The sequence below is a fragment of the Xyrauchen texanus genome, chromosome 5 (genome assembly GCF_025860055.1).
Source record: "Xyrauchen texanus isolate HMW12.3.18 chromosome 5, RBS_HiC_50CHRs, whole genome shotgun sequence".
Classification (NCBI taxonomy): domain Eukaryota; kingdom Metazoa; phylum Chordata; class Actinopteri; order Cypriniformes; family Catostomidae; genus Xyrauchen; species Xyrauchen texanus.
Genome location: NC_068280.1, coordinates 5,949,093 through 5,967,847, shown reverse-complemented (window position 1 = coordinate 5,967,847; position 18,755 = coordinate 5,949,093). Strand labels below are relative to the sequence as shown.

Below are 18,755 nucleotides of genomic sequence, written 5' to 3'. Positions count from 1 at the left end.
TCTGTCGCTTTCAGCAATCTTGATGACTTATGAGTTCAGTTTTAGGCTAATACGCCTTTTGTATCTAACAAAACTCGGATTCCATTAATGGCAAGAATGCCTTCAACTGTCCAGTAAGCATGCTCCAGATTCAGGATTTCTGTTCTGGTGTAGTAAATTGGCTTTTTGTTTTTATGTAGGAAAGCAAATGTATTGAGATGTTAGAGATGCATTTATTGCAAAAAGGCATATATAAAGGTTACTACCAGTTGATCATGTAATTTGTTAGCATGAAGACACATTTCATAATATGTATCAGTAATATGATATCACATGATCATAAACAGCATTTTTATTGCAGTGTCACATGCAAGAAATATTATGTGTAATATTTGCTTTTGCTAAACTGTTACAAAATAGTCCAAAAGGAAATAACGCTTACAAAATGAACGCCAAGGTTTGTTGAGGTCAGATGTATTGTGCCCTCTTGTGGCACAAAGTGAAACAACATTCTGTATAAAGAGCATTTTGGTATTTTTTAGTACATTTTGGACATGAAAATAGAGATAGATATATATACATTTTAGCTGTATATTTCACAGTATATTCCATATATTGCACAGTATATACAGTATATTATATATTTTAGCTTAGTGTTAAATTTCAAATGGCAAACAAGCCTAAATCAAATTGGTGGCATCATACTGTTTTTAGATTTCCTCAATATGAATGTGACTAAATGCTTTCATGTAAAAATAAATAAATATTAATAATATCATGGCCTCTTTGAGCTTCCATTTTGTATTTTTTTTGGAAATAGCAAATTGTAGTTCATGGCTGACGTAAACTAAAGACTATTGACTATTTAACTATAAGGGACTGTTTTACCTGTTAGTGACTTGTAACTGTTAGTCCCTTCCTGATTCAATAGGAATCACATCAACAGGAGGAAACTGCGCTCAATTGATTTCATGGGGTCTTTAGCTTTACCACCTTTTAAAGCCGCTATTGTATATTTTCAGACTTTACTGTAATACACTGCCGATGATTTCTTTTGAGCACTTCTTGGAGAAGTGGCACCAGCATTCATGTATACATTCTGACTTTTGCTATTATTATGAGTGGTATAACTATTTGTAAAACCATTTGTAGCATTATCATGCCCCCTGTCCAATTCATTTTGGCCAATATCAAGGCCTGCATTCACGTAACCAATCTTCAAGCCATTTTGGTTTGCACCAAGATCAGTTTTATCACAGGCATGTCCATTTTGATTCAAGTTATCTTTCGTGCCACAATCACCATTTTGTTCTCCAGTGCTAGCTTGTACAGGCTTTTGAATACTCAGTGCAGGTTTGCACATGTGCCAGTCCCATAGCACCTTATTCATTGAATCCTGTCTACAAACGCCCAACAGTTTATCTTCATCAGTAGGGGGATTATCATCACCATCTTCGCTTTTATCTCCATGCGGATGATCGTGGAAACTCTGAAACTCGCCGCTAATACCCTCGAAGTATTGCTTTATGCAAACCTTAGCAAAACCTTTGGCATGTTCTGTGCAGGTCTCATCAAACATCTTCCGCTCGATGTCTGCATAGTGGGACCAATACTTCGTTTTGAGGAAGGCGGCCTGGCTAAAGCAGGGACGAATGGCTCGGATCATGAATGCAATGATTGTGATGATCATCAAGAACAACCATCCAAATCCCTGGAACATTTAGAAAATTGACAAAAACATGTTTAGTCACTGTATTTTCAGTTTGACTTATATTTTGTTGTAAACGGTCATCTGTTTATAATTCAGCTGAAAAAATATAGTTAGTAAGTCTACATATGTGCTTGGTTCCAAAATCTTGCGAAAAGGTAGCAATCTTAATTATGCTGCCTACTAAGATATCTTGTTTTGGCTAAATTCTAAGGTAATCCCAATAATGTATTAAGACGAGCTCAGAGGAAAAATAGGAAATTCCCAATGCACCTCCTGTGCAGTCCTCCTGGAGGTATAGTGACTCACCTCAATCCGGGTGGCGGATTACGAATCTCATTTGCCTCTGCGTCTGAGATCGTCAACCTGCACATCTTATCACGTGGCTTGTTGAGTACGTTACCGTGGAGACATAGCGCGTGTAGGGGCTTCACGCCATCCACCGCAGCATCCATGCACAACTCACCACGCACCCCACCGAGAGTGAACCAAATTATAGCGACCACAAGGGGGTTACCCCATGTGACTCTACCCTCCCTAGCAACCGGGCCAATTTGGTTGTTTAGGAGACCTGTCTGGAGTCACTCATCAGGCCCTGGATTCAAACTCGTGACTCCAGGGTTGGTAGTGAGCATCTTTACTTGCTGAGCTACCCAGGCCCCCACTTGTTCTCGTCTTCTAATGACTTGAGACTTCTAAAGACAAGACGTTGCTTCCGGTAAGGGAACATTGTGAGCAACGATGCTCCCTGGGTTTTATTGTGCATTGTGGGACTTTTTTTACATAGTGAACATTTCAGAACACTGCAACGATTTTGTGATTGAGATACCAAAATGGCCGACTTCCTGATTAGTGCCCAGACTATTGAAGTAGGGAGCTGATTGAGATGCACCCTGCGATTATAAATAAACTCAGCGTTAGCACGTAGCTCGCAGCCTCGTGCTAATGTCACACTTTATTAAGTCTCAGTAATAAGACAAGTCTCCCATACGGAACACTAATTGTATTGCATGTGAAGTTGCTGCTCATGTAGAGCATTCAAAATCAGTCACTTTCACCACTGGTAAATTTTACATGCAAATGAGCTTTGCGGCAAATTGTCCAAAGGATTTCCAGAGATTCACCACTACCGGTGAAGAGCTGCAAAATTCTGGCAAACATTTTCTGCCAATCAAATGCTCATTTGCATGTGAAAATATCAAGCAGCATATTTGCACCTAGTTTAGATTTTCTTGTAAGTGTGCTCACTTGGTTTTGGAACAGAGCTATAATTTTAGGCATGTATTGGCAACTTCAGAGACTTTATTAGTCTCCGGAGAAGTATATTTATATCTGAACTTTGAGTATCTGGCTATTGTGCAATATGTTATTGTACAAAGTTAATACTGAATTGAGCAATCAACCTACCTGTGAAATACAACGTATGTATCTGGTGGCTGCCTCTCTTGATACGATGTCCTGACCATCAAATATTTGCTTGCATGGAATTTTGGCTAGTGTTCGTAGGAGATCCTCTTGCGATAGTCCATGTCCACTTAAATTTTTACCAAACTCAGTCATATCCAAGTCCATACTGTAGGCACACAAGAAGCTTTTACCATCCATTAATGTTACCGAGATCCAAACGGCTGGCGCAATGAGTGATCGTTGGGATATAGAAACACACATGTACCGCAGGACAGTAGGGTCCTTCTTCCGTTGTCCCACTGGCCGTTTCCACTCCTCCGCTAGTATTGAAACATTGTTGTTCAGTACAAAACCCAAAACGAAAAACCATATAGGGGGAATAACCAGCATACTAATGCCATAGGAGTAGTTATATTCAGGTATACAGGGGCAGTTGAATTCGAAAGATGTGTAAAGCTGAGCGCTTGCCAGGGCCATAATGCCACATATACCATTCATAAAAGACTCCTGGTTGGACTGGAGGATCTGGGCCATCATACGAAACTTATCCATATTGATATGTTGGCTGATCTATCCTGAGATGTACCTATATGAGAACAAGAAATATTCCAACTTAAAAAGACTGGTTTGCAAAAAAAAGCTTTCCATAATTTGGATTCTTAAAGTCAACATGAATTTGCAACCTATTTTCTTCTGTAATATGACGTATTTCCGAGTGAAATAGCATATTCAACATGAAAAATATGTAAGGTGGGACTTGATTTTATCCATCAGGAGTCGATTTGCAGTCGTGAGTCCCTTCTGAAACACCGCTGGCACCCACTTTTGAGGAGACATTTTCACAAATGCCAGTGGTAACTCTTCTTTTTCAAATCTCTTATTTGCTTTTACACACATCCCCTTTAACAATTAGCAATATCTGAATTTCATGTTGATGTTAAAAGTTCAACACAATTAGCTAAATAATTCGATATTACATTGTACATCAAAACAAGTCAAAATCTGTATTCCAAACATCAGTCATTCAGAAATCTTTAGCTTAGTATACTTACAGAATTTTGCAATGTGTTGGAAAATGTTGATGTCAAGTCCTCTCAGTTGCACATAATTCACTTTGGTTCAGTGTAAGACCACAGCAGACAATGTGTTTCCGCACTTTAGCTCTCATACTCACACACAAACCAAACACACACCTACATCCATGTGATGTCTGATGTTCACATTTAAATTTGTATTTGTTTCAGGTGACAATGCGATTGTTCTGTTTAGGCATATCTCACAATTCTCTCTCTTTATACATGTATGGCTTTCCATACATCACGATTTCCATGTTAATAAGGAAAAGTATGTTTATTTTATCACATTATTCTTAGTCTAAAAATGTCGTATTTACATACCTGGTGAAACCATGGTAACCGGCAGTGTGGCCCAGAGTGCATGCAAAGGTATTGACTCTCCCTATTCAAATAGAATCTTCTGTGGGTTTTTGGTGCTAATACAGTTGCAGGAAACATATCATCTTTTGAAACATGCACAAGTTTGCAGGGGCTAATTTCTCCATCAATGTTATGTGTTTAAAAAAAAACTTCTTTACAATACAATATTTTCACTGCTTGCAACATCACATGGTTTCACACAATATGAATGTGTCTGGGTGCTATTGAAATGAGGTAGCAAGACAATGTTGTGCATTAATGTCAAGATACTCATATGTGCTTCAATTCAAAACTGCTTACCTGCAAAAGTTGATGCCACAATGTCAGGGATTTGTAATGCAAATATTCAGAGTGGTTTTGTGTTTTTGTTTTTTTTTGATTGTTGGTTGGTTGCTTAAGTCAAAAGAGAACTTCCAAGTTCCCTTGATACATATACGTATGGCTTGGGTCTCTCAGTACATGTCTATGGAAATGTTTTCACTAGTTTTGTTGTCTGCCAGGTACAATTTGAGGTATAGTTCAATGTCTGTAGCCCGAACCATGGTTTATTACTTGGGGTTAGGGGTTTGTTCAAATCTCCAAGCCTAAGTTTTACATTCTGAATATTTCTGCAAATAAACCTTATTTTGTTGACTAAGTGTTTCTGTCCATGTTGCATATCATAAACGCTGTATTGTATATCGTACCACATTATAGAGGTATGACACTGGTGAATTATTTTTAAAAAGAGGAAAGGGTTGTACAGCAGCAGAGCATTCAGGAAGTGTGCTTTCAAACTCTCTCTCTAACAGGGTACATCCTGTGTGAAAAGAAGAAAAAAAAAAACGAACAAAGCAACAATTTTCAGCCAATTTCTCTTTTTTGAGCTCTACATCGGAGCCTAATTTTTTATGTCTTTCAAGGTGCGGTATTGAGAGGTAAGTTGTTTTAATGATATTCAGGATATGTGTGTTCAGTAATCAAGGATAGTGTGAATGAAATAATATTTGACTGACAAACACGAACGCTACAGGAACTAACTTATTGCTGCTCTATATACAGAGTAAGCAACTCAAAATTAAAATAGAGAGACGTGTGATGTTTACAATGTACAACACTTGCATTCATGTCAAGATAAAATAGAGTTCTACATCTAATAAGTCTTAATTCGACATCTAAGTAGTGCAAATGTCTAAACTGGAGACCATCAACACAATGGCATGTCTTAAAATTGTGCTTTTGTAAAAGAAAGGCTCACGTAAAAAAAAGGAATGAGTTCGAAACAACATTATGGTTAAGTAAATGATAAACATATTATCATTTTTGGGTAAACTATCCCTTTGATGAATTTTATCAGTTGTGTATTTCTTTCATGGGAAGTTTGATGTGCTGTAGTCTATAAATTCCAAGTAATTTAGCGATATTTCTACTTTGTTAACAGAAAGTATCTCTTTTTCCTGATTCACAGAATGGAGGACACGCTTTTCAATGTGTTTTTTGTGGTCATCAGTATGTTGCTCTCAAAGGAGCACAATGTATTTCATTACCAAGATGACAACATCATAGTCACCATGGAAGACCGTGAGCATTTTCTTTTGGAGGAGGGAGCAAAGCTAGGACAAATGGAGCACTCTGTTGCCATGGAGCTGCCAAATTCAAATCAGGAAGCATCACAAAATCATTGCAAGCTGCCAAGGGGAGAGGGGGACACAGATGCTCATCAAACTCTGCCAAATGTCAAGACTACAGTGCTGCACGAGGAACAAATGTCCCCTGCTGGAGAACAAGACGACTTCCGCCAAAACCTGGAGAAACTAGACATTGTCAAGGACAAATGGACATTGCCAGCATCAAATAAAGGTCTAACACATGGGCAAGCCAATGTAGACCAGTCAGGGTCCACTATGGACCATAGCTTCTCACAGGAGGATGAGGAACAGTCAATAAAACCCCAAAATGGCCAGACTGGCGCCCACCATCAGAGAAAAGTAATTCAGGCGTCATTTATGGAACAAACATCAACTTCAAACCAAAAGTTGATGAGGGCAGTCAAACAATCTGGTGATCAAGACGAACACTACAGCTGGTACCTTTGGAAGACCTTTTCCTTGATCTCATTAATTCGTGTTCTAAAGAAGTTTCTGAAACGTGACTCCAAAACCCAACAGAAGAAACATTCAACACTGAATGAAAAAAACATCCCTGCATCACTGAACATATCCACCAAAGTGTCCCACCTTGATTACAAGTCATTAACTAGTTTACATGAAAAATGTGTCTTGGTTCCACCCAGTAAAAGTTGGCAGATTTTGGAGTTTGTAGAGGGGTTTGTGAATGACCTCCTGGAAAATGTGAAGAACATGAGCACTAAAGGTACAGACATGGAGATTGAGGACTTTGTTGGTGTTGGGAGCATGTATGAGCAATGGGCTTCAAGGAAGAGCAGTGTGTGTGACATACATGTCCTCATCATCCCGCCAAAGCCTTATAGCTTTGAGTTTGAGCTTTTGAAAGAAAGTACAGTTTCTTCAGCCAACTGCAGAATCAAGATGATAAAAGGTGACGTCAAGTCAAGTATGTGCCCTTGCAGCAGTTCAAACCTAGATGACATGCTGTGTCTTCTGCATCCAGATAATAAAATAGAGGATGTGATGGATGATAACATGAATGGCCCTCTGTACCAAGAGAACAGCCCATACCTTGCTAAAACCCATGTGATGAAATGGTTTAGAATGTCAATTAGGAAGGCATGGGAAGAGATCAGCCACAAGTATGAGTTTGAGTTAATATTCCAGAACAGGGATAGCCTTGGAAATCTTAAGGTCCGATTCAGGTCAGGTCAAGTCATTCTGTTCAATGTCACACCAGTAGTCAAGTTGAAAGACTCAGATGCACACTTGGTCTCGTATCTTCCCTTTAACAGTGACATGTCTGACACTCACTGGCCCATATCTTTTGCGCAATATGAAAACGCCCTTCTTCAACACTTCACAAATATTCTTCCAGATAATGCTTGCCATATTCGCTGTCTACAAATCCTCTCCTATCTACACAAAAAACAAATTTGTTGGACTGGGAAATGTGGACTTACAAGCTTCCATTTGAAGAATGCATTGTTACATTTGCTGATCGATAAGCCCTTATCATGGCAACCTGAGGACATTGTTTGGAGGCTGAATGACATAATAACTTTCCTTCAGCAAAGTCTCCAAGCTAAAACACTCTACCATGCTTTGATTGGGAACCCTCATATTCCTAGTCACATTGGATTTCCTGTAGAGTTCAGGGAGGGAATCCCTATTAACTTATTTATGCCATTACGGTCTAATGATGACTTGTATGTCAAAGCAACCACGCACTTAGTGGAAATGTGTAGAAATATACCTGTACTAATACATGAATATGGCACAGCCAAACAGTGATAAAAATGGTCAGCAGCAGAATTATTCTACTTTGCAACATTGTATGCATAGAAGAAAATGAGTATTAAAAGTTGTGCTTGCGCTGAAGTTGTTTAAAAAGCATTTTTTTCTTTCTTGCTTTGAGTAAGGCATTAAAAGTTTCACTTAAACAAAGCTTTAAAAAAGACACTGATTTACAAGGAGTCAGTCAATTCAGTTTATCAAAATGAACTTGACTCTTCGATCAAAGAACAGCATGGTTGTAGTCTTGCTTTTTGTTAATAACTTTCTCCTAGTAGTCATAGGAGTCCAAGAAGTCGCACTGGTGGAGGAGTTGTGAAGGTTTTCTCCCAAAACATTCCCATGGCTTACTGGTGGTCATAAACTTGTAGTGGCTGATAGCTGTCAGATAGAGAACCATACATTTTCTACAACAGGAATTTAATAAAAAATAATTAATAAATAAATAAACAAGACTGGTGAAAGAATCATCTCAATTATTTATAAGCACTTTCAAATCCATAAAAGTAGACCAAAGTGCTGTTTTCCAAATCTTTAAAAGGAAGGACAGAATTTATCTTTGAAATAGAATTTAACTGAAACTGATCTCAAATTTGATCGGCAGATAAATGCTTGAGATTGATTTTGACCAAAAATCAATGTGGTAAGTATATGACCAAAAGGATAATCTGTTTTATCTTCATTTAACTTGAAAATGATTCACCAGCCAACTAATAATATCAGCCAAAGTGTTACAAAGTAAATTAACTGAGCAGTGATCACTGTGCTTCAAGGGTAAATACAATTTTGAATCATCTGCATAAAAATGATAACAGGTACCATTTTAAAAAATTATTTACTATAGAGGTATCATATACAAAGACAAGAAAACCATACCCAGAATTGAACCTTGTCTGCAAGAAACAGGAGCAGAGGATGAACAACAATTCCCAATCCTGACACAACACCTATATCTATTCCTATATCTTGCAAATAGGAAGAGAACCACTCAAGGCCAAAGCCCTGAATGCCAATCCCAGAGACATTCAATTAAAAAAGTATGGTCTATACTATCAAAGTCTATACTAAGATCCAATAACATTAGTGCAACACAATTAACACCTAACAGTAACTATGTTTCCATCCAAGGATTTTTTGCGGAAAAACTTTAGCACATCAAAATAAAGCTGATGGAAACGCACATTATCGCTCAAATGTCGACATAATATTTTTCTGTTTAACTCAAGCGCATAAACTCTACGTTGATACATCAAATGTCGTGGAAAAATGGTTTGGAAACACTTTTTGTCGCCAAAAATGTAGTGTCACATGACAGAGTTTGCCCCAATCATTAGCCTGTGCTAATCATGACAACAGTATTGAAAGCCAATTTATTGTACGTGATTGTGGATTGAACTTTACGGCATATAGAGCCGATCTGCAAATGTGACACTTCCAGGAGTGCCAACAAAAATATCTCGTGCTCATTGAACAAATGAATGGCCACTGTTTGCGATTAATTTAATCACAGTATCCATCCATTTATTTATTAAAGTTGTTTTTACACACAATTCAAAGTAATAGACGGCAGTCACTGAATTAGCTCACAAAACATAAAACATATAAATTCTGTGCACAAAGATGTTTGAAATTAAGAATAAATACAATACACAATACTAGCCGGTGAAAAGCTTTTACAGCCCAATTCTATTAAATTATTGTTTAGTCTACATTTGAAAAAATGCTGGCAAAATCCCCTGTATTAAAGGGGTCATGACATGGTTTTTTTTTATTGTATTATTATGTTCCCTTAGGTGCAATTATAGTATTAATATATTTTTTTTTAAGAAAAACTTTTAAAATCTAGTGATTTATGACCTTTTCCCACCCTGTTTCTCATCCTCTGATTCAAACAGTCTGTTTTGGGGGCGTTTTCCATTTAAGACTTCAGTGTTAACGCCCACTGTTATGATTGGCTAACGTCAGTGCCTATGTATCAATTATTGACGCCCCAGCCAGAACAATATGCAAGTAAACTAAGTAAAAACACTGTGATTATTCATAATGAATGAAATTGCGCTTTAAAAAGTAGTTTAAAGTTTAAAATAGATTACTTACAGTTTGCGTCGTCGTTGTTCCCAGAATAGTCGGCACGGACTTATATTTGAGCAACAGTTTTCTGGCAAAGCCAGCATCATATTGAGATTTGTTCTCAAAACAGTCATCCTTAAAATGTACAGAACAAACGCTTAAGTTAACACTGCCGTGACTGGGACGTCCGCAAAAAATAAACTGCATCCATTTTTCCCTGACGTCTGGATCTTTCGGCAGCTTATTCAGAGGTTTTGTTTGACCACAGCCAGGAACAGCACATCTGTGTGGCATCGTAATTTTCCTGTGCACAAGTAGTCTCTGTCAGAGCTCGCTGTCCATCGACTGAACACTTGTGAGGCGTACGGCGATACTGAAATGAGCGTAGTTGTCTTGGCGCTTAAAGCGTAGTTATCTTGTGCTGGAGGCGGTCATATGCAAACGCTGTTACGTCACTTCTAACCGTCACGTCACTTCTAACCATGAATCCAGAACGAGCTGTATTTTGAGCTTGATTAAATAAATGATTCGTTTAGAATGGGGAGGACGTCTTAAAATATTAAACTTGCAGGACGTTTTAATGATACAAAGACCTCTTATATACCAAAAGATCAAGGCAAATTTGGTTTCTCATGTCATGACCCCTTTAAATCAAATAAATTACCAAAAGAAAATTTGTTTTTATTTTCTCAAACTTAATTTAGCTTTACTCTGTAGATGAATAAAGTCGGCTGAATGACGTTCTCAGAATGTTCTGCACTTTTTTCAAGACTATAAACAATCAGAACTATTTTTCCAATGCCGTGTTCACTTTCAGAAAACGTTAAAATATTTTAAATCTAACCCTCTTTAGCTCGGATCGCATTTACTGCTTCTTCAGAAAATATACATTTGCATTTTGAAGCTAAAATAAATTTTAGACTATAATCAAGTTCAGTTGGTGGTGAAAAGTTGCTGGAGAAATATGCGGGACATAATGCAGTTGTGATGGCGATGCTTTTGATTAGATGATTGTTCAAAATATTGAATATCAGGTGTGTATCATATGTAAACCCTGATATTGCACAGCATCATTTCTTTTTTCTTTAATAGCTGTGCACACAGCATATACACATCGATGGATGGTCAGATTGATTTATTTGCTCTTGGTGGGTGTGATCTTTAGGATATGTCCCAGTCAAGGCCTTCTAGCTGGCCTTGAGTGGTGCAATCATGCTTTAAATTACCTAATTTGAAAGCGAAGAGTGTGAGGTCTTGCTGGCAAGTCGACTGCCACTATCACCATTGAGAAAGAGAAACCTTTACAGATTTACAAACCTGAGATGTTCTGCATGACCGTGTGTTTGCTTTATTTATTAATCATGAAAGGAGGACTGATTTTCACTTCAAGCAAATTGGTAAGTGCTTTTTGCATTTTTATAGCAACATCAGGAGTTTTCTAAGTGTAAATTAGGCTGCTTGAGCATTCAGTGTCGGATCAAGTTTTGAAAAGTAGTGCTGCATTCCATTCAACTCGGAAAGTCGGATTTTACAACTTGCTATTAGGAAAAGTGCAATGGATGCATCTTGAAGTCAGAATTACATCTTGTAGGGTCATGCAGAAATTGTCAACTCAGATTTCGCCGAGATGAAGGGGCATGATGTCACACAAACATGTTGACACTTAGGGAGCTATACAAAGTAAGTGATAAATATTCACTTTATTATGTAATATCGATAAAATATATTGTTTCCACATTACATGATATTAAAGCTTGTTTAACAAATGTCTGCAGAAACAGGTGTATATAACATTATAATCTCTTTTGATAATCGTACACCTGAAGCACAAATGCTAGCGCTGCATCATTGTTTATCAGTAGGGTTGCTAGGAGACATCTCTAATGAGAGTCACACCCCTGCTAACCTAATTGGAGTGTTGCAGTTCTGAATATCAGGTAATGAAATCACTGTAGATCAGTGAATGGAATGCATTTATGGTAGGAGATATGAAGTAGGAATATCCCACATCCAACTTGAATGGAACGCAGCATAACCGTGTACCCTGACGAAATGAAATTTATTGCAAGCAACATTTAAATTGCAAATATTATTAGACTCTCTGCCAGAGTCATGATCATCTCTGCCAGAGTCACGGTCATCTCCGTGGTCGTCTCCGACTGAGTCGTGGTCATCTTTAACAGAGTCATGGTAGTCTCTGTGGTCGTCTCTGCCAGAGCCATGGTAGTCTCTGTAGTCGTCTCTGCCAGAGTCATCGTCATTTCCGTGGTCATCTCCAGCAGAGTCGTCATTGTCTCAGTGTTTGTCTCCACCAGAATTGTTGTAATTTCCGTGGTCGTCTCCGCCAGAGTCGTGGTTGTCTACATGGTTGTCTCCGCCAGAGTCGTGGTCGTCTATATGGTTGTCTCCGCCAGAGTCGTTGTCCTCTCCATGATTGTCTCCCCCAGAGTCGTCTTTGTCTCTGTGGTCATCTCCATGGTCATTTCCGTGGGCGTGGTTGTCTCCGTTGTCATCTTTGCCAGAGTCATGATCGTCTCTGCCAGAGTCGTGGTCTTATCCGTGGTCATCTCCATGGTCATTTCCATGGTCGTCTCTGCCAGAGTCGTGGTCATCTCTGTTGTCATTCTGCCAGAGTCATCATCCTCTCCGTGGTTGTCTCCGCCAGAGTCGTCATCCTGTCTGTGGTTATCTCTGCCAGAGTCATCATCGTCTCCGCCATAGTCATGCTCATCTCCACAAGAGTCATCGTCATTTCCGTGGTCATCTCCGCTATAGTCGTCGTTGTCTCCGTGGTTGTCTCTGTGGTCGTCTCCGCTAGAGTCATCGTCCTCTCTGTAGTCATCTCCGGCAAATTCGTCGTTGTCTCCGCCAGAGTAATGGTCATCTTATCCAGAGTCATCGTCGTCTCCATGGTCTGCCAGAGTTGTCGTCATCTCCGGCAGAGTCGTCGTCATCTCTGTGGTCGTCTCCGCCAGAATCGTGGTCATCAGTAGTGGTTGTATCCGTGGTTGTCTCTGCTACCATCCCAATCTTATGGTTATTGTGAAAATTAACTGAGGCTTCTGACCCGTATCTGCATGACTTTTTGCATTGCACTGCTGCCACAGAATTGGCTGATTAGATAATCACATGAATGAGCAGGTGTACAGGTGTTCCTAATTAAGTGGTCAGTGAGTGTATAACTGGTCTAATCTGTTTCAACACATGGATGGCATTGGTAATGCCAAAATGATCTGAGTAAGAACATTTTGTCTTTTAATGCTTCTGTTTTTTCACTATCACACATAAAAAGAGGAAGTATTAATCACGGTTGACAGACTGGAGCATTAATCTCTCTCATTAACAAGGCATTTTCGTCCACAGAACTGCTGCTCACTGGATGTTTTTTGTTTTTGCATGCTTCTGAGTAAACTCTAGAGACTGTTGTGAGTGAAAATTCCAGGAGATCAACAGTTACAGAAATACCCAAACCAGCCCATGTGGCATCAATAATCACGCCATGGTTGAAATCACCGAAATCACTGTTTGTGTTAACATTAACTGAAACTCCTGACCCGTATCTGCATGATTTTATGCATTGCACTGCTGACACATGATTGTCCAAAATATTACTGTGTGTACATCTGCTTATGTTATGCAACATTTTTGTTCAATTATTTTGCCATAATAACTATGAACATGTTAATTTGTTAAAATTAAAAGTTGCATTATACTGCTTTTAGGAATATTTTAAAAACTGCATCATACTAACAATTTTATGCTTTATGATCTGCTGCAGGATGTGTTTTTTCTACACTCCCTCAAGCTATTTTGTTCATCTTTGATTGTGTCTCTTTTCACTGAAATGCTGTGCCCCTGGTCAGAGTTGGTACCCTGCCTTAACATGAATGTTTCAGTGAAATATTCTACCCTGTGGCTAAGGGGAATTTCAGTTTTAAATTCTCCTTGTGATTCCATTACAGTAAATCAAGTGCTGTACAAAGGTGAGTAACATACAAAAGGTCAAGAGGCCATGTAGCAAAAATAAACAAACCATGCATTTTAACAGAACATTGTTGCTTTCATAATAAGGTTGAAGAATTTTTGATTGAAGCATCCATTATAGTTTGCTTAGATAACTAAGCCTTGAGAATAATTGACTACACAGTTTTGCTTGTCTAAGACATGTTCGAACACACAGCATTATCCAGCAGTGTGCAAAACATCCATTAATGGAAAAGTGTTTCATGAATTTAAAGATATTCTTATATCATGAAATATAGTTATACAATTCTTTATTTCATATCAGCCGTATTATGTATTTCTATACACAGGAGAATGGAAAAGATAAATCAGTAAACAGACAGTGGTTATGTAATGACAAAATGTCATATTTACTGTCATATATAAAACAGAATTAACAAACAAAATGAGCAAAATGTATGGTTTAGTTTTTGTGATTGATTCTGTAGGTATGCAGAAAAACTCCAATGCACATGTCTCAGTGGCTCTAAGAACATTCTGTATGAAAACTATTTTAGGGTCATCCAAAGGCTTGCGTGACCTCTGTAGAAAGAAAATGTAATAGACAATCAACACACACACACACACACACACACACTAAAAAATCAAAAAACAAATTTACTGTAAGAAATAACCCTGGTAGTTGTGCATGCCAGAACTGCAGCATGAAAAACAATATGATCAGACAGGAAATCAACAAGAACTATTGAATGTCCATATACCTGAAAAATCAACGGCATTCAGCAAATTTACTGACAAGCTTCATCATCCATCATATCATCATCTATCATATTCTACTGACTAAAAGATATCCTATGCAATCTCTATATGATTCGTGTTGTCTTTGGAGACAACGCTCCAAAAAACGTTCCACAATGATGTTTCAGTGCCATATATATTTAAATTAGTTGCATGGTCTTATAAATACCTAGCATACATTTTCAAAACGCTTCATACTATCATACTGCTTAGATACAAAATGTACTCAATGACAAAATCTTTCAAAATTAAAAACAATAATATTAGATATCATTTGAAACAATGTGCTATTATTTGTCTTAAGGTTTTCTAGTTATGCTAACATTTAATTACCATAAGTTGAATTTACTTAAAATTTTACTTACAAAAATGCTATTTTTCAGTGAGTATTTAGCTGTTTTTGTGTGTGTGTGTGTGTGTGTGTGTGTGTGTGTGTCAAGTCAAGTCATTTGTATTTGTATAGCGCCTTTCACAACACGCATCGTTTCAAAGCAGCTTTACAGAAGATCATGCATTAACAGAAAATTAAACTGTAATATCTATAATGTCTATGAGTCATCATTGTAATTAGATAAAGTGTGATTGTGAATTGTGTTTAAAAATAAGTAATTAAATAATAATTGTATTTAAAACCCCAGTGAGCAAGCCAAAATTAAAATTAATAAACTAAGTAAGTGTTAAGGGTTAGTATTTAAACAAAGATTTAGTTTGAACTGTAAGATTAATAACTAATGTATTTGAAGTCTATCCTGTATTAACTGCAGAAGTTCACGTAGATGCAATTGTCCTTGTTAATTGGCTGATGAAGGTTTTTTCGGGCAATTGATAGTTTATGTACTTCATTTCAAGAGTGTAGTCCATCATTAGACCGAGATGATTCAGGCAGAGATCAGTGAGGTGCATCGCAATTCAACCTGGCAGGTAATTTCGGTGAGGTCTATCCTAAGGCCAAGGTTCAGGCAATGGCATATGAAGTATCATATGTCTTATGGTTGGAGTCGGCATCAGTTAATCCTTTGAAGTCCATCATAATAGACTGACGTGATGTTTGGCTGGCATGGGCTGCATTTAGTCATCATCATTCAGTGACACGTAGCAGTCAAACACCAAGCAGGAATGTAGCTGGATCCAGCGATCGTAATGAACGTGATGGAATATAGTGTGGTAGAAGGTCACTTAAGTACTGCGGATCTAGACCATTCAAAGCTTTGTAAGTAGTTAACAGAATTTTAAAATGAATATGATATTTAACAGGTAGCCGATGTAATGATGATAAAATGATGCTAATATGATCATATTTCTTGGTTCTCGTCAGCACTCTGGCTGTTGCATTTTGAACTGATTGAAGTTTATTTTTTGATCTTGCTGGACATCCTCCCAGTAATGCATTACAATAATCTAGTGTGTGTGTGTGTGTGTGTGTGTGTGTGGGCATGTTTATGTGGTTTACAAGGACAATGTTTTAGGTTACAAACTGGTAATTACAAGGGTAGGTTTAGGGGTTGTGTTAGATTTAGGGGATAGAATCTATAGTTTGTACAGTATAAAACTCATTAAGTCTATGGAAAGTCCTCATAATGATAGGTAGACCAACATGTGTGTGTGTTGATATAACTTTTTGGAAGGCCTATTCTAGTCAGAAATGACAAATAAAGGCCTATTGAATCATCACTTACACTGCAGTGCATCTCGCACATCCTGTGCATGTTTGTAAATGTTGGCTCATGAAAAATAAAATCCAACATGCTTGGCAATGAATAAGTAAATTATACAGTACATCAAATGTTTCGGTTACACTTTATTTTACAGTGTCCTTGTTATAGTGTAATTACACATGTAATTACTGATTATTACCAATTAACAGCATGTACTTACTATAGGTTTAGAAAAAGGGTAAGGGTTTGGTTTGGTTTAGTTGCTTGTAATTATGCATAATTGACTGTAATAACTATAGTCAATACATGTAATATGTGTAACAAGGACACTGTAAAACAAAGTGTTACCAATGTTTTCAGTATTTTGTGTTTTTAAGTTCAACACCTTTGTGCAACAAGGACTAAAGATGAAAGTTTTTTCATTTCGGTGCATTCTGAGCAAAAACTGTAGTTTTTCTTTCCCAAAATAAATCAAGCCCAAAATAAGCCACTTGCCTCACCAAAATAAGTGAAAATAAGCAATAATTTTTTTCTGTGTGGTGGATTTATCAACATAGAAATCCCAATATGCATACAGTTAATTAACAGTTAAGTATAAGTTTAATTACATATCTGCTTCTCAGTCAAAACACAGCAGCATCAAATCTAAATGTTTTCCTTGAACCCGCATTAGCCGTGCATGTGCATAATTATACATAGTTGTTAAAAATGTGTCTTCATTCATATGCAACATCAACTATGGTCAATTAGTCAAAGAATTGTGTGATGCAGCAGATTCCTTCTAAATCAAAGCACATGTTTCAATTTTTGGGGGCAACATGAAGTGGTATAGTTTCAAAGATTTGACGTGATAAACAACAGTTATACCATTTTCACTCTGGAACAATTGAAAATCACTTTGTTCCCGTTCTCGGTTACGTTCTGCACAAAAATTCATTCATTTCTGGTTTTGGTTTAGTTCCTTGAACTGTTTTTAGTCCTGGGTCATGAATGAGAAACTGTGTTTGCTGGGTGAGAATGTATGATATGTATACAGTAGAATAATCTGATTTTAAGTGTTTTAATGGCGTTAGTGAATTTTGGAGGAGAAATGAACTGATGTGTCAATCTCCGTTTTTCAAAACACAACTGTGTGAAGTGTTTTCAAAATGGGACTCCGAATTGAGAAAATCATGTAACTAATTGTAAAAAACTGTAATAGGATTATGCCAAATAAAGTCAAATAAAACAATGTTTTAATGTTAAAGCAATGCATTTGTGCTAATCTATTGTACTTCGCACAACCAATATTAATATGTTTATTTTTCTTGGATAATACTAAACTTTTTTACAAAAATATTACCTGCTATTGTCTTCATCGTCACTTTTTGCATTATTTTACCAGTAGAAAACCTAACATTTCTATGAGTGTTGAATATGCTTTACTCTAATAGTTTATATTAGATCATTATTCAATCTGTGATCAGTATTAAATCAGGGCATTTCAAGCATGAGTCATACAATTCAACAAGCATATTTCTTAACTTCTTTTACTTCTTTTTCAATGAATTATTACTAAATGATCAGGGAGATTTATAGTGTTCAATGCAGATGGCAGAAGATGTAATGACACATATGAGTGACTCAATGGTGACTCACTAAGGTGTGTGCTTCATAATTTATTCACACCTGTTTGAGAGAGAGAGAGAGAGAGAGAGAACCAAATGGATGATCATGATGATTTCACTCATATTATGTCATTGGGGAGAGCAGGTGTGAATGTCGAGATTGAAGCTGAAAGTTGTAAATGAAGAACTCATAATATTCCTTTGTTTTTATCATTGATGAGCAAGGGCAAGTTCATGCCAAGTTGATGGGTTTGACTCTCATGGAATGCACATTTTGAATGTAAAGGCTGCTTTAGATATACTGAAAGCATCTGTCAAATGTAAAGCATTCTCCGTCTGAGAATCAACAACCACAGAAGCAATCCCCACCATTTGTATTCCACTATTCCACCTTTCACCAGCAAATGGTCATCATTACTGCCAAACTGTTATAAGGTCAGTGAGGAATTTCACAGAAAAATCATTTTGGCCGGTAATAAAGCTGTTTCTAATAATACATGCCAGTTTATGCAACTCAGATTCATAGTATCATATCATTGGCTTTTGCACATGCTATTGGTACAAGACTTACAAATATATTTTCAATATCTACAAAATAGGTTGCAATTTGTCCCCAAGGCATACATTTGCAATAAAAATTCCACTTGATAAATGTTCCCCCAGGCAATTTACCTGGAAAATAAGAATTTTTGTGCCCCGTTTTTCAAAATAAAAACGCCTTAGGGTTCTTG

General features: G+C 37.3%; 2 protein-coding genes across 2 annotated transcripts; one reads left to right on the top strand and one right to left on the bottom strand.

The window, feature by feature from the left end:
- Positions 1-207: 207 nt before the first annotated feature.
- LOC127644328 (calcium homeostasis modulator protein 1) lies at positions 208-4,223 on the bottom strand. The gene is made up of 3 exons (XM_052127463.1): positions 4,147-4,223; positions 3,095-3,680; positions 208-1,690 (listed from the first exon to the last, which is right to left on the bottom strand). The coding sequence occupies exons 2-3, from the start codon at positions 3,644-3,646 to the stop codon at positions 998-1,000; spliced, it is 1,245 nt and encodes a 414-aa protein (XP_051983423.1). The 5' UTR covers positions 3,647-3,680; positions 4,147-4,223; the 3' UTR covers positions 208-997.
- A 1,084-nt stretch (positions 4,224-5,307) lies between these two features.
- On the top strand, positions 5,308-8,343 carry LOC127644309 (inositol 1,4,5-trisphosphate receptor-interacting protein). Its single transcript, XM_052127433.1, has 2 exons — positions 5,308-5,447; positions 5,978-8,343. The coding sequence occupies exon 2, from the start codon at positions 5,979-5,981 to the stop codon at positions 7,929-7,931; it is 1,953 nt and encodes a 650-aa protein (XP_051983393.1). The 5' UTR covers positions 5,308-5,447; position 5,978; the 3' UTR covers positions 7,932-8,343.
- Positions 8,344-18,755: the final 10,412 nt, after the last annotated feature.